Below are 15,288 nucleotides of genomic sequence, written 5' to 3'. Positions count from 1 at the left end.
TTAAAAACATGATTTTTTGTATATATTTTTTATTATATATGACGTATTATTAAGTTGTTTATTTTCAGATTCAGCTGACTTATTTTTAAATTATGTTTTATAAATGTTGTGGAAAAATAAATACAGTTTGTGTAGTGATCAAAAATTTAATTGTTCTGAAATATTACAATAGTTAAACAAAGAAATGATTGTTTTGTATGATTTAAAACAAAAAATCAGGACAACTATTTAATTAATGATAATTTCAAGGAATAAATCTTACCTTTTCTTAACGATAAACAGTCTGCTCCAACACGTTCTTTCAACTAACACGAAAAAAAAAGATGGCGGAATTGTTCAGGAATGTGTCAAGTACGATAAGCTAGTATTGTCACTTCAAATAAATTAATTCTTTATGGTAGATTATAAACAAGACCAGGAAATATCGCGTTACACAACTGACGTGTTACAAGAGAATAAAATTTGGGACACCTCTTAAGTTGTTAATATAAACAATACGGGGTGATTAATTGTAGTTGTTGTCGTTTTTTCGTAGTTAATATCCTATAGAACAAGATATATACGAAAAATAAAAAGTCATAATGATAAAAATTATATATGTAATGATTTGTGTGGAGTGGGCGTATGCAGACACCAACAAAATGTATGGAATGAAAAGTCGAACATTTTTATTTTAATGTCGAAAAATAAATACTAGAAATATGTTTATGAAAAAAATTGACATAATAAAAAATTATACATACTATATTTCATTTTTATAAAAAGTAGATTTATTATATATTTTTTATTTTTTTTTTCGGAGTCTAACTCTTCGGACACAAACATTTTACAAAATGCGCTAAAAATATGAGCCTTACCCATAGAGCACAATACTGTAGACAAGTAAAATATATAAAAAAAAAAGAAAAGAAAAATAGTGAATTTGTAAATTACTTATTTAATTTACTTTGCACCAGTAGATTTTTTAATAATATTTTATTATCAAAAGGAACTATCGAATGAACTATATTGTAACAACTAAACTTAGTTATAATATGTTTCTTGTGGTATTAAGGCCCTCAAAATTATTAGCCTAAGTAGCGAATACAGTATAACGCTATAGTGGTTACTGGTAATTAACTCATACTATTACAGCCGTTTGCGATAACGACATAAGGACACGTTTCCGACCCATGTACTTAACTCGTTTAGAGGGGTATAAAAAGTAAATCAATTTGAACTGACATATTTAATCTTCAATAACAACTAATATCACAAATTTTTACATTATCATTTATTTTATTTACACACTTACAATACGTAAACTGCGCACACGTCTGGTCAACAGAAGTAATATTTTGTTTTTATTTTAAATAGCTTTATCGTCTTCGAAGTTCATACAAGCACAGGCACGCGGCGTGGTCTGTGGTGGCCGCTGCGCGCCCGCTATAACGGTAACTCGGCGCCCACCACCGCCACGGCCACGGACGCGGCCGCCTGCGCCGGCGCCGAGCCCCCTCCGCTGAACGCAGGCAATCCGGCACGAAGCGACAAGAGTCGTCGAGCATCCAAATGTACTCCATTCTCTTCTGTGGACGTGGCACTAGAGCGCAGCCGCGGGAACAGAAGCGTGTCGTCCGTTTGCACTTGTCGGTCTGCGGATGTTCCTCGATCTACAAACAAAATCAACCTCTCGAATGGTGCAAACGTACACAACAGCAAGAACGGTAACGGTAAAGTAGCACTGACCGGGTTCGTTGAGAGTGGAGAGGTCGGTGGAGGGCGTGAGGTCGGGCGCGCGCGGCAGCGGCGCGGTGCCGACGAGCGCCGCGCACACGGCGCCGCCCGCCGCGCCGCTCCGCGCCCCGCGCCGCGCACCCCGCCGCGCCGCGCCAGCGCGCCGGCATCAGGCTCGCGCGCACGTTGCGCTCCGGACGGACCACGATGATGTACACCTGCGAACACACGCGTTATTCGACTTCATTGCTGAGTTTTCATTTAAAAAAAAAAAAAAAAAAAAAAAAAAAAAAAAAGCGGTAACGTTTAGACCCTCACCTTGGGCGAGAATAGACAGACAAGCGTGACACTGGCGCTGAGTGAGATGGTGATGGCCATGCTGGTGACGCGTAGCGGCACGTGGCTGGCGGTACCGAAATACAGCGGCACGAACGCGAGCCATATCACGCAAGTCGTGTACATCGTGAAACCTGGATAACGATAATATTTAGGTACATATAGTGATCGGTTTATTCAAGCCACTATTTTAATCAAGTTTATTATAACACAACGTCGACAAGCCATACAAAATAAAAAACTGTTTCTGTTCACATATTGTTTCGTCACACTGATCTCGTGCTGGGGTCGGTCGTGGGTCAACCCAAGTTCTTGCTATGTGAGTCGAATCATTTACCGATATGTTTGCTCTCGTTGAACGCCTCCGGAATCTTCCTGGTGAGCACGGCGTACACAGTGCACACCAGGATTAACACCACCGGGTAGAAGAATGCGATCGTGTATGACGCATCCACGTACGAGTCGCACACCAGCATGTTATCCTCGCGTGTCGGATAGTGATGGATGGCGCGCGCCGGCGACACGATCTGCCACACCACCACTATCACCACCTGCATACACAGCCACGTCTTTAGAAGCTTCGCTCACTTTTACACACATACACACACGGAGAGGTACGTGTATAATGCACGTCACAACAAACGTACCTGTATAGATACCAGAGCAGAACATATGAGCAGTTGAGACTTGGGTGAGATAAGGGAAGGCCGGCGCGCCGAGTGCTTGCTGGCGTCGAAGATTCGCGCGATGCGGTTGGTCTTAGTGAGCAGAGCCGCGTACACCACCGTGAAGCAGAACCCGGTGCCAAAACTGGTCAATGGAAATAATAATTCAACTGGTGTTGGATAATACTGCATGTTGCTTATGTGCTACTTGTATACACAATATTAACACGTGAATGTCCACTACACTAGCTCGTTCCGGTCAGTTGTTTTCAGAACTGGGCCGTGTCTATATCGGTTTTGCACGAGACCTAGCTGCTTAAGAATATCTAGCGTAATTCTGGCGAACAAACCATACCATAGGAATTTAGATTATTGACAGCATATGTAATGAAATCATGTGTTATAAAAATATGTCAATTGAATGGAGACAGACCGTTGTAACGCGCAGAGCACGTCAGTGGGGCGGAACACGAGCGCGAAGGTGACCAGGTAGCACATGAGGATGCCGGCCAGCAGCACGAACGACAGCTCGCGCCCGCTCGCGCGCACCACCGGCGTGTCGCCGCGCGCCGCCCACACGCACGCTACAAACCTGCGCACAGTTCTTAGATTTACCTGTACTCCGCTTTAACATCGATAATCTATACTATAATATAAAGCTGACGAGCTTGCTTGTTTGCTTGAATGCGCTAATCTCAGGAAATACTGGTTCGAACTAAAAAAATATTTTTGTGTTAGATAGCCTACTTATCGAGGAAGGCTGTAGGCTATATATCACCATGATTTGACGGTTGACCAATAGGAGTGGAGTAGTAAGATTAAATGTTGCAAAAATAGGGACAATTTATTTCTATTGAGAGCTTCCTTTGCGTGTGCTGCGAAAACGGTTATAGTTATGCAACAATCAAGTGTGACGGAATTATTTCTCTTAAAGAATTCTAAAAAATGTATTATAAAATAAAGTCTTCCTTCGCGTCTGTTTGCCTGTCTGAACGCGTGAAACTTATAAACTACCCAACGGATTCAGATGAAATTTCGTATAGAGATAGTTTGAGACCTTGGAAGAAGGTAGGATTTCTATCCTGGGAAAATATAAAGCGTCACTTTTATAACGAAAAAGAAAACGCGGGCGGAGCCACGGGTAAAAGCTAGTTATTTTATATTCGCCTATCTTTTCTGATATGAATTTAAGAATCCAACGATATAGTATAGTTTACGTGCACTCACATGGTGAGCAGGATCCCGAGTGAGGAGAAAGTCATGGCGGCGATGGCGGCGTGCGAGTCGGGGCGCAGGTAGAGCTCGGGCACGGCGGCGCAGCGCATTCGCGTCACGTCCGGCAGCGTACCCCACGCGCACTCCGCGCACGACGTCTCCGACACCGGCGACCGGATCTGTCACACACAACACGAGTGCACGCAAGCCCACGGTCTGCAGGTTCCAGCTGGCGTCCCTGACTTGTACCCACCTCGTACTGCGTGCAGTTGAAGCAGTGCCAGCAGCAGCTCTCACCTTCCACGTACTGCTTGGCCTGTCCCAGTTCGCACTCGGCGCTACACACGGACTCCGGCGGGCGTGGTTCTTCCCACTTGAATTGTATTTCTACATACAAGAAAGATATAATATATACACATGGGTAACATGTTTGTGTCGCCTGGTAATGTATGATGGCATACCGTTCATGTCGAGCTCGAGCTCGCCGTCGAGGTAACGGCCCACCTTGAGCCAGCGGTACACGCCGCGCGACACCTGCTTGAAATGCAGGATATTGTAGCGCGCCGGGCCGTCGCCGTTGCCGTCGAAGTGAAACTCATCGCCACTGAGTCCTGTGGAGGTGACATTGTGTTTGTACAAGGCTCGGGCGGGGCGAATACCACGGCGGTCAGTGTGCGGAGGAGACCTATGAAGCGCACTTGTCGCAAGTAGCGCAGCAGCGTGGCGCCGCTCGCAGGCCGCATTGCCTCGCACAGGCCCGGCTTGCCGCCACACAAGTCGGCGTGCATGTCCCTGGAATGAACATTCCCGTGGTTACTTGTTAGTTCTGATAGACTCAGTGTCTGGAGAGGAAGCTCGGCTCGCATTAGTGCGCTGACCTGATTGCGTGCACGAACGCAAGCACGGCGTCAGCGACGAACTGTAGCTGCGCCTCGAACTCGGTGTTCTCTGCGGAGAGCCGCTCGGCGCCAGAGCACGGCTGCGAGTACTGCGCGTTGTACGGCGTGCGCGCACTACCCGGGTACCGGCATCGGAACTGGTCCTCCCAAAATTCTGCAATTTTGTATATTATGGTTCCCGTCATCGGAATGTATATTACAAAACAATGTTAATAGCTAGTCTTTGAAGTCATAGTAGCAACAGAGGCAAAATTTCTTGCACAATATATTGTAGTTATGCGACTATATATGACGACGGTCACGTTAAGTAATGAGGCATAGCTAAGGGTTTTTATAGTTGAGTATAAACAACATGACGCGTGGTTATGCTTCACATTATCTGGTAACATTAGGAGCCAAAAACAGCGCTGCAAACGTGCCGTGCCACGTGTTGCCAAATGACTGCATGGCTCCATACTGTACATGGGTACAGTATTTGGTATTTAGCAGAAAATTACCTACAAACCAGGGATTTCTGGCGTTGTTCTCAACTGTCAGGTTGAGGAAGTATTCTGTGAAGCCGCGCACGGGGTTGGCTTGAGGCTGCACGCTGATGGTGCCCTCGACGGCTTCCTCGTTGCCCTCCGAGACGAGTGCGCGTGCACTCCAGCCGTCGGAGCCGACCCAGCCGAAGGCACCTGCGGCGTCGGCGCGAGCGACCGCCGCCATCACCCCCGCCACCTCCTGGTCGGAGCCGAACACGATCACACCTGCACACAACACGGCGAGTACTGGCCTATATGTCTACGACAAGTCATCATACGCATGATGTGCGTGTACTCACCGCGAGCCCGAGGCCGCGATAGGAGCCGAGCGACGATCGCGTCGTACGCGTGCTCGTCAGCCTCGCCTGAATCCTTCACCAGTCGCTCTTTGACCGCGATGCAAATGTCGTTGCGCGCCAGCAAAGTTTCGAGCTCTTCAAACGCCTGTACCAGATGATTATAATCAAATAATGCTCTGTATTACGATTTCTTATGTTTACGCGAATGTTAGATATTGCAAGAAACTATCCAAACTTTAAAACATCTGGGGAAAATTATAATATAAAGACCACAACAGACTACAAAAAATTGATTTATTTTCACGCGATGTAGTTGTATTAAGGTACAGAGTGTGTGAGATACAAATTAAAATTTCACCTTTATTCCATAGTTAGATTCCTCGTAGATAATGGACACGTAGCGCCATCCTAGTTTCTTAACAATTTCCACCATGGCGCGAACTTGGTGTAGGTCCGAAGGAATTGTGCGGGTGAAATACTCAAATCGAGCCTTATTTGAGAGCTCCGGAGACGTGGAGAAAAACGATACCTGCATTACAAAATGTGGTTATTATAGTCAAGAGGTCGAGAAGGAATAAGACATCAACGTCACGGGAGTCACCTGAGGAATCTTGAAGAGGCGCAGCAGGTTAGCGACCTGCACGGAGGTGACGCTGGATGCGGCGCCTACCACACCCGAAATCACCTTGCGCAGCGCTGTTGCGTTGCACGCGTACTCCGCGTCGTCAATGTTGCTGATAGAGCCTGAGTATGGACGAGGCAGGAAGTATCATGAGTTAACTGCCATGCGAACAATTAATTATAATTATACCCAAGAGCCTGTTCAGTGCCACTACGAGTACCGTACATTACCTTCACGACTACACGACTACATTACGTGCGTTGATATGCGATATCAGCTGTTAAGGCTCATATTGTCCTATAAGTATGCCAGAAAAGTATCATGTCGTTCAAAACATGACATGGCATTGCCTGCAAATAACTGCCAACTATGTGGGAGAAATAAAGCAATAATATTAATCGTGACGGACTATCCTATATTTACAAGTTTTATTTGGCAAACATGTGTACCTTTAATGAAGTCGAGCGCCATCTCGAGTCCGTAGGTGTCGTTATCGCAGTCGTCTAGCACGTGCGCGCCGATGCGCACGCCGGGCGGCGAGAGCGCGCGCGCCGAGTCCAGCGCGAACAGCATAGCCTCGAGCGCCTGCACACCGCCCTGCGCCATCACTGGCCCGCATGTTGCCACCTCCGACCGGCTGTGTACCTGTACAGTGGACAAGACCACTCAGCCGTTATTACGGTGGTAGCAGCGGCAGTATTACCTTACCGAAACCATGTCGAGCCATGTATAATTTGCTGTTATGTTTCATGTGATCAGTGCCACTGGTGTTGTAGTGGTGATAAATTCACCACCGCGTGTTACCACGAGGCGTCCCTTTTAGATCCGCACACACTCACCATCATGAGGCCGCCGAGGATGATGTCCCCTTCGACGACGGCGGCGTGCTTCACCGGCCACACGGTCTCGTTGTCTGACATTTTCTTCTTAGAGACGAGTCGTGCCTCTCGCCGCGTGGCAGTCGGAGCGTCAGCTGCTGCTTTTATTCTACTCTTAGATTTACGTGTTGATTTATTTTTTTGTTTCCTCTTCGAAGTATTTGGTGGAGGTGTAATTTTTAATCGAGTATTTGAGCTGCCATCTATGTCAAACCTCACTGAGGCTTCGGTACCACTCGCGCGCACTGCAGTGGTAGCGACAGTAGCGACTGCGGTGGTGGTAGATGGTGAGGTACGCACAGTTTTTACATGGGTGACTAAATGTCCATTAACGAATGTCGAATTCGTAATGGAATAGGCGGCCATGAGTATATCGTCAGAGTGTAGCGGGGCGGCAGTAGGTTGCGCGACATCGTCCTGTTTGCTCACAACTTTTTTCTTTTTAAACATTTTTGAAATATCAAATGGCGCAATGAGAGGATGTGATTCTCTGACGATGCGTGTTCTCGCATGTAGGTCGTTATTGGCGACCACGCTGAAATAGTTAAGCGGATCGAGTGACGAAGATAACGCCGTGGTGTTGAACAGGCGTGTGTTGTGCAGCAGGAGCGGCGCGCGGAAAGTGTCGTGAGCGTGGCGAGTGTCGCGTGCATCGTGGTGGGATCGCGCCAGCACCGCGAGCACAAGCAGCATCGGCAACGCCAGCAGCCCGTGCCGCGCCGCGCCGCAGCCGCGCGCCGCCGCCATGCCGCCGGGGCAGCACGCTCACGGGACATCCCCCGGTCCCATCTCACTACACCATTTGACCAACATCAACTAAAAGGCAACGTCCATTAAAAACACTTTCATATTACATGAATCACAAACTTTTATAAATGGTAATTATTATAAAACTTTGCAAGAAAAGTGTCGCACATAAAAAATTATGGATATGTGCAATAATATTTACTGGTCACATAGGAATACCATATTTCTTATAGTAGTGATGTTTTTGCTTGAAGTAAAGTTAAGTTAAGTATCGCGCGTGTCGGAGGCGGCGCGTGTGTCGGTCGCGGCGCGAGTGTCGGCGCGGAGCTCGGCGGCGAGGCGGCGCCGGAATGCCGCGCGGCGCCGCGAGCTGCCGCGTGCAGCCACCGCGCCGGACGGCTGGCGGGACTCGCCCACACACTCGCCGCGCTGGACAGTTAGCGACGCAAAATACTTTTCAATCTTTTACACAAAGTTTTGTGTGCTCGCTTCTACTTATTAATCACTTTCCGTATGTTCGCGATCGCCTAATTAAAACTTGGCTAGAAATAGATTACTGTGTATCGCAATTTCTTACCGGCCATGGTAATTTTAAGGGTAAACTGTTCTCATTTAGGCTGGTTGATTCTCCTGCGTGCCCATGCTCTACACCTGGTTACGAGGTTGAACAATCTGCTCATCACGTACTTTGGGAGTGTGGTCTCTGGCATGAAGAGCGCAACATCATGTTAAACAGTATGCAAATAACATCTGGGGTTGTATACTACATGGACCTTGTTGAGACTAGACGGAATTTCCGTGCTTTCCGGCGTTTTTGCCATGCCTATTGTAATCAAATCTAACAGCTCATGTGATAGGACCCTTTCATTTAATTTTATCCGTGGTGCTTTATAACTAGCTTATCTAGTTGTAAACGTCCCTATCCTTGAGGTTAAATCGCCTCCTTACATCATGATTTTGTCACCCGCATTGCTCTGGAGGGAAGTGGACAATTAATATTTCCAACTCCTCCCTATTTTTCTATTTGATTAATTTCGTTGCGGGATAATGACATATTAGTTTTCCCTGAGACTCGCCGAGCTTCACTGCTCGGTGTCACAAAATGCGTGCCACTGCTGATCCTGGCTTACAGGAGTTGTAGTGGTGGGTGTGAGGGCGGGAAAGTCTCTACTTATTAATCACTAACTTTTGCTCGCGGTTTTATTCGTGTGGAAGTCCCACTGAACACATTTCCCGAATAATATTGGCTTAATTTTAATGGAAGCTTAGGTCCTTTTGTGATATTTAATCCAAATCAGACATATGCACAGGCATATGTTTACTTTTAACTAAAAGTTAAATCTGTTACTTTTAATGACGACACGCACGCGTCTGTCCCGTAGTGCGGAGCCGCGCCAGCAATATGAGGTCTTTCGGTTGCCTTACACTATAGAAATCAGTAAAATAAATTGAATTTTGCATAATAAGCATGAGTATTTATTATTTATATTATAGGTGGTTTGTAATTAACGTTTAGTGTTATGTCCATACGACGTACGTGTTTCGTATTATTAAATCCGTACTCCGTAAAATTTAAAGTTGAATCATAAAATATTACCGCACAATTTATCATTGTGCTGCGCCTTCTGACGGCTATTACTCATTTTACAACTCTCCGAGCGGCTGATTGAGATAAACGCTGTTAACCGCGCCGCGAGATGAGTGGCCACAGAGCCGCGGCCGGCAGTAGTGCAGACCGGAAACCCATCGCCGCTGCATGAGAATATACCATTTATTTAATAGAATTCCACGATATCTCGCAATACACCAACTGTTCATTAAATCGCACGAATGTTAATTTCCTTAGTTTTGGGTCATTAAATCGGTACGTATGTTATGATTACCCAAAACCCAAATTTTTGTGACAAATGTTATTTTCTTATATCTACGTATGTTATTTCTAAATGTAATTTATATTATTTTCAATCGTCACGGACTACTATGCACATAATTATACCAAGTGACAAGCCAGTGACGTAACAGAATAGAGTTGTTTCTGTTCGTATGCGTGACACGTAGTACATTTTGCAGTAGTAGGACACTGGCCCTCGCGCCCACCGCTGTAACTCTTATAAACCACGTTTGACAGTAGCACAATTTTCTATCACATAAAGCAGCAAAACTCGGCAAGCGAAAACACTGGTTCGATTTGGATTTGCAATAGCTTTATACTTACGTAATTAATCTTTAAGATAGCAAAATTTCAGTGAGTTAGTTCACAAACTGGTTTATTTCAGAGCCAATTACAGCGGCATACACAGTAATAAATAATTACAATTAGCCACTGAATTACTTGTAACAACCACTCTAAGTTTAATTAAATTTATCAATTCGAATAAGTATTGGAAAAATATTATAATTATTCACTCGCCTGCACAACGAAATATAGAACTTAGGAGGTAGTTGGAACATTTGAATATAAATCGCGGGATAAGCAACATTAGGGGCTTCTTTTGTAATAATTATAATAGTAAATAAATACCGACGACCTGTTAGATTTGATTCTAATACGAAAGGTAAGCATGGAATTGCGACACAGCGTCTATAAATGTATAATATTATTACTATTATTTTAATATGGCACCGAACGTTACGGAAAAATAAAAGCAGCAGACAGTAAGTAGAGAGAAAGAGAAGCGCGCGGTAACCTGCTCGGCGGGCGGCGCGGCGGGCGGCGCGGCGGGCGCACTGCAATAAATCTGTGTGAATTATTTGCGGCGTGGACACAGAGCCGGACACCGGACTGAGGCGAGGTCCGGACGGCTCCGGGCACTAGGGACCGGGAGCAGGCAGCGCCCTATCTTACTACACCCGGCGCGGCATCCAATATTCAGGACATAATATTATGAAACTAGATGTTATAGCATTTTCCTAAAATCGCAGCATTTTTGAGGCTTAATTAACGGCGACACCTAAAAGCACTTCTCATAAAGTCCTTGCAAATAGGTTTAAAAAAATTTAAGGACTTAACGTCGCGTCGGCTCGACCTTATAGTCGCGACAGTATTAGATGCTTCTAACATAATAATAATAGTAATATTAGTCATTAAAGTTTAATAAACGTTAATGCATAGGTAATTATTTTATTGGGTGACCAGGTATGGTATATTTGTGAGTATGGCGGCGCTTGGCTCGAGCCACGTATTGCGGATGCGGCGGAATTGGAACGGTGTTCCGGCTACACAACAGCTTGAAACTTTGACTCCAAGGAATATTTACTGGTTTAGCAGTGGACCTGGGGCTAGTTATTCAATAACGTGAATATCAGCGCGCGCCGTCACTCGGAGCCCGCGCCGCGCCGCGACGCCGGACTCGGCGCGCGGTGACGCGTTGGCAATAATCAGGCTACAAATGGCTACACATGGCGCCGCGTGTGTCACGCATCCAACTTATTGTGGCTCGTGAGGGGCCGTTCAAGTATTACGTAACGCAATTTTTGAATATTTTTGACCCCTCCCCCATGTATCGCGCCGTAACGTTTTCCCGTGCCCCTGCCCCCCTCCCAAAAATTACGTAACACTGAAGTATTTTTTTTAACTAATATTCACAATTATGTTACGAAAAGTACCGGAAAGTCGCAAAAATACCTTTATTATTGTTTTTATAAAGTTTGCGGTAATCCATATCTATTTATAGTTCTATACTATTCTATTATACAGCGTGTAAAAGACAGCCTACCAATTTTTGTAAAGTAAAGTAGTATTTTATGCCTACTTATATTAAAATAAAGATGTCCCACGTCGTGTGTACCGGATATGTGTGCATAACAATTTGGTAATTCTTGAGATAACAACGTATGCGATCCATTGCGTAGTTATCGAAATCTACCTACAGTACAGCCACCCGCCAGCGGCTAAAAGTAAGTATTTGCGAGTCGCACGCGTCGCCCAATGAAATAACATAGACCTATAACATTTGGATCAGCCATTACATTAATTTTGTTTACGTCGTGAAGTACCTACTAACCAATAATGTGCTGGATTCGTTTGGACGTTTACTAAATAAGATTTCGTTTCGTCACAAATGAAAAGTTTTTATTGTTTAGTGAACCCAAGTTTTATATTATGGTATTTGGTCACATTTCGTATAAGTTTTGGGAAATTGTTATATTCCTTCACAGTTAGCAACTAGCTAACAAAATCTACTTTTTTTAAACTCCTACACCTGATAAGCACAGTAAATACTGTTTTAATGTTAAATAAAAAAAGTAATTAAAAAGAAAGTTTACTTTAGTAAAAATAATAATATACATTTCCTATTGCATTCCTCTTTCATCAAAAACACAACTTCGCGTTCATAATTAATGAATTGACAAGTGGAATTAAATAAGCCTAATCCACTTTTTCTATAATCCGAAATCCGCAACGCTCGTCGCCCGTAGTCAAAGGAAGCCGCGCGCGGCGGCGCATCTGTGGGCCGGCCGTCCGGCGCAGCGAGGCCATTGCATGCAAAAACAGCTGATTGAGGGTGCGTGTGCACATTTTATCTTTTCCACATACATTTCTGTTGTGACAATAATTTAGTTTCTGTTATTTTAATGAAAGTGGGGTTGTGATAGTGAATAGTATCGATTTTATTGCATTATCATAAAAAAAACTAAAATTATGAAAAGACCGACGAAATATTTATGACGGAATTGTTCTTTTTAAAAGGTTCTAAAAAATATAAAACAAAGTCCCCCGCCGCATCTGTTTGTCTGTCTGAATATGATAAACTCAGAAATTTTCCAACGATGAGATTTGGTATGGAGATAGTTTGAGAACCTGGTAAGAACATAAGCTACTTTCTATTCCTGGAAAATATATAACGTGACATTTGAAACGGAAAACTTTAACTCGGTAATACTTTTTTACGGGGGCCCAGCCGGGAGCAAAAACTAGCTTATATATCGATGGGTCCTATGTATATGGGCCAAACTAACAATTTGGCCATTTTGACTTTTTTATGGTAAACGCATTTTATCGATATAATGAATCAAGTGAGCTATTAAAAAAAATAGATTTTTGCATAGAAACACGATTTTTTTATTACAGTATAACGGCATATGTAACATAAATTTAAACGTACAAGGTCCTAAGAGTAGTTAGAGACTTATACGCGGGGAGTTCCCGCGCGTTTGTTTACGGTTGGGACCAATCAGCTGGTTTGACACTTATACGTTGAACGGAACGGCCGCACTGTGATGAATACAAATCTAATTGTTGTGTTTTTGCGTTACAATTTAGTTTAATAAGTAAAAGCTGGCATCCAATTATCGTGTTAAGTTGAGTAGAAGTCGGAATTTTGTGAATTTGGCATTGATGCAGAAATGATCAAAAGTGTGCTGGACTACATCAAGATCTATGAACCGGTTGATTCACATTATTGTCGTAAAGACAGTAATAAACTTTATTTAGATGGCTCTTTAAGTTTTATCCGAATGTTCATGTTATAGAAATAATGGTATGATTCAACTAAATATGGTAGTAAATGTGAGTCGTTGCGGCAATACAGGGATATAGTAAATAAAAATATTAATTTATCATTTCACCAGCCAAAAATGACCAATGCCAAATTTGTCATTCTTTTAAAAACGGTCCTGTGACTCCTGAGAATAAAATATTTTATGATAATCATATAATTAGCAAAAATCAGGTTAGATCTTTGAAGGAAAAGGATAAACGTGATTCACAAAATGATACGAAAATATTCTGCGCTACTTTTGATTTGCAAAAAGTGTTGTTGTCCCCAAGTGGTGAACTTAGTCTATTTTATTACAGCAAAAGGTTTAAAGTACATAACTTATCAGTTTTCGATATTAGTAAGTTAATTGGTACCTGTTACTTATGGAATGAACAAATTGCAATGAAGGGATCGAACGAAATAGCGAGCTGTATTTTTATATTATTACATTGAATAGTCAAGAAGGTTGTGACGATTTCAGATTTTGGTCAGACAATTGCACTGACCAAAATCGAAATAGGAATATGTTTTTTATGTATCTATACGCTGCTAAACAGTTTAATTTGAATGTAAAGCACACTTTTCTTGAAGTAGGCCACACGCAGAATGAAGGCGACTCCATACACGCCACCATTGAAAGAGCTTCAAAATATAAGAATATTTATATACCCTCTGAGTGGGGCTCATTGATTCGATGGGCGAAATCAAAAGGAAGTCCTTATAACGTCATAGACGTAGTTCAAAATATGATTTATGTCTTCAAAAAGATGCAAACAAATACTCAGTTTAACTGGACTAAAAACTCAGAAGGACAAAAAAATCTTTGGTCTAAAATGAAACAAATTCGTGTAAGCCGAGACGAACCGTACGTTTTATACTATAAATATAATTTGGGTAGTGAAGATGCTATTGAAAATCATATTAATATCTTAGATCACCCAGTACGAACAAGAAGACAAATTGCCGATAGACCAACTGATATTCCTCTGCAACTGTTACAATCAACTATTATTACCAATACAACCTTCCAAGAAGAAAGACTTGCTTGATTTATGTCGAAAAATATTATCCCACCGGTATACCATAGTTATTATGAAAATTTAATAGCATCTAATGACATTGTGACTATTAATGAAAGCGATAATGAAGACATTTTAATCATCATCATCATTATCTCAGCCACAGGAAGTCCACTGCTGAACATAGGCCTCCCCCAAGGATCTCCACGTCGACCTGTTGGAAGCGGCCTGCATCCAGCGACTTCCTGCGACTTTAGCCAGGTCGTCCTTCCACATTGTAGGCGGGCGTCCGACATTCCTCTTGCCTGTACGTGGCCTCCACTCTAGAACCTTTCGACCCCAACGGCCATCGGTTCTTCGAGCTATATGCCCGGCCCACTGCCACTTCAACTTCCTAATCCTATGGGCTATGTCGGTAACCCTTGTTCTCCTACAGATCTCCTCATTTCTGATTCCTCGTAGGGAAATACCAAGCTTAGCCCTCTCCATAGCTCGTTGAGTGACCTTGAGCCTCCTAATGAGGCCCACAGTGAGAGGCCACGTCTCGATACCGTATGATAATGCCGGTGACATTTTAATAAGCACTTATTAAGAATTACAAGTAAATTTTACCATAAACGTTGATTTTGATAATTTTATTACTTGATTATACTACTTACAGAGATATTTCTTTTGTTTACATCAGAAAGGTTTTTATTTTTGTTATTTTTTTTAAGAAAATAATAACGTGAAGTACGTAGTTTTGTTAATCAAACTAAGATCTTCAATAACAGTTTCCTTCTTATGTTTTTTTTTTGTTGGTAATTTTTATCATTAAAATACCAAAAAGACTGAATACGGGTCCATATGTGTTCTTATAAGGCTAATTCAATTTTTATTTAAATAAAT

The 15,288-nt window shown here is 43.2% G+C and overlaps 2 protein-coding genes across 2 annotated transcripts in view; both read right to left on the bottom strand.

Annotated features, from left to right (window-relative positions):
- Nucleotides 1–1,425: 1,425 nt before the first annotated feature.
- LOC115452885 (metabotropic glutamate receptor 2) lies at nt 1,426–7,579 on the bottom strand. The gene is made up of 17 exons (XM_037438467.1): nt 7,116–7,579; nt 6,726–6,921; nt 6,256–6,398; nt 6,013–6,183; nt 5,655–5,799; nt 5,329–5,580; nt 4,811–4,985; nt 4,618–4,724; nt 4,394–4,543; nt 4,186–4,319; nt 3,945–4,111; nt 3,151–3,309; nt 2,700–2,862; nt 2,390–2,603; nt 2,035–2,186; nt 1,856–1,934; nt 1,426–1,652 (listed from the first exon to the last, which is right to left on the bottom strand). The coding sequence occupies exons 1-17, from the start codon at nt 7,518–7,520 to the stop codon at nt 1,426–1,428; spliced, it is 3,039 nt and encodes a 1,012-aa protein (XP_037294364.1). The 5' UTR covers nt 7,521–7,579.
- A 586-nt stretch (nt 7,580–8,165) lies between these two features.
- LOC115442931 overlaps nt 8,166–15,288 on the bottom strand; it is a 101,308-nt gene continuing 94,185 nt past the window's right edge. The window contains exon 15 of the mRNA XM_037438466.1: nt 8,166–8,330. Within this exon, the coding sequence (XP_037294363.1) occupies nt 8,166–8,330 (165 nt within the window). The remainder of the gene's footprint in view (nt 8,331–15,288) is intronic.

This window comes from Manduca sexta, chromosome 14 (genome assembly GCF_014839805.1).
Source record: "Manduca sexta isolate Smith_Timp_Sample1 chromosome 14, JHU_Msex_v1.0, whole genome shotgun sequence".
In the NCBI taxonomy this organism is placed as follows: Eukaryota; Metazoa; Arthropoda; class Insecta; order Lepidoptera; family Sphingidae; genus Manduca; species Manduca sexta.
Note: the sequence above shows the minus strand (reverse complement) of the source record. Positions and strands in the feature narration are given on the sequence as shown.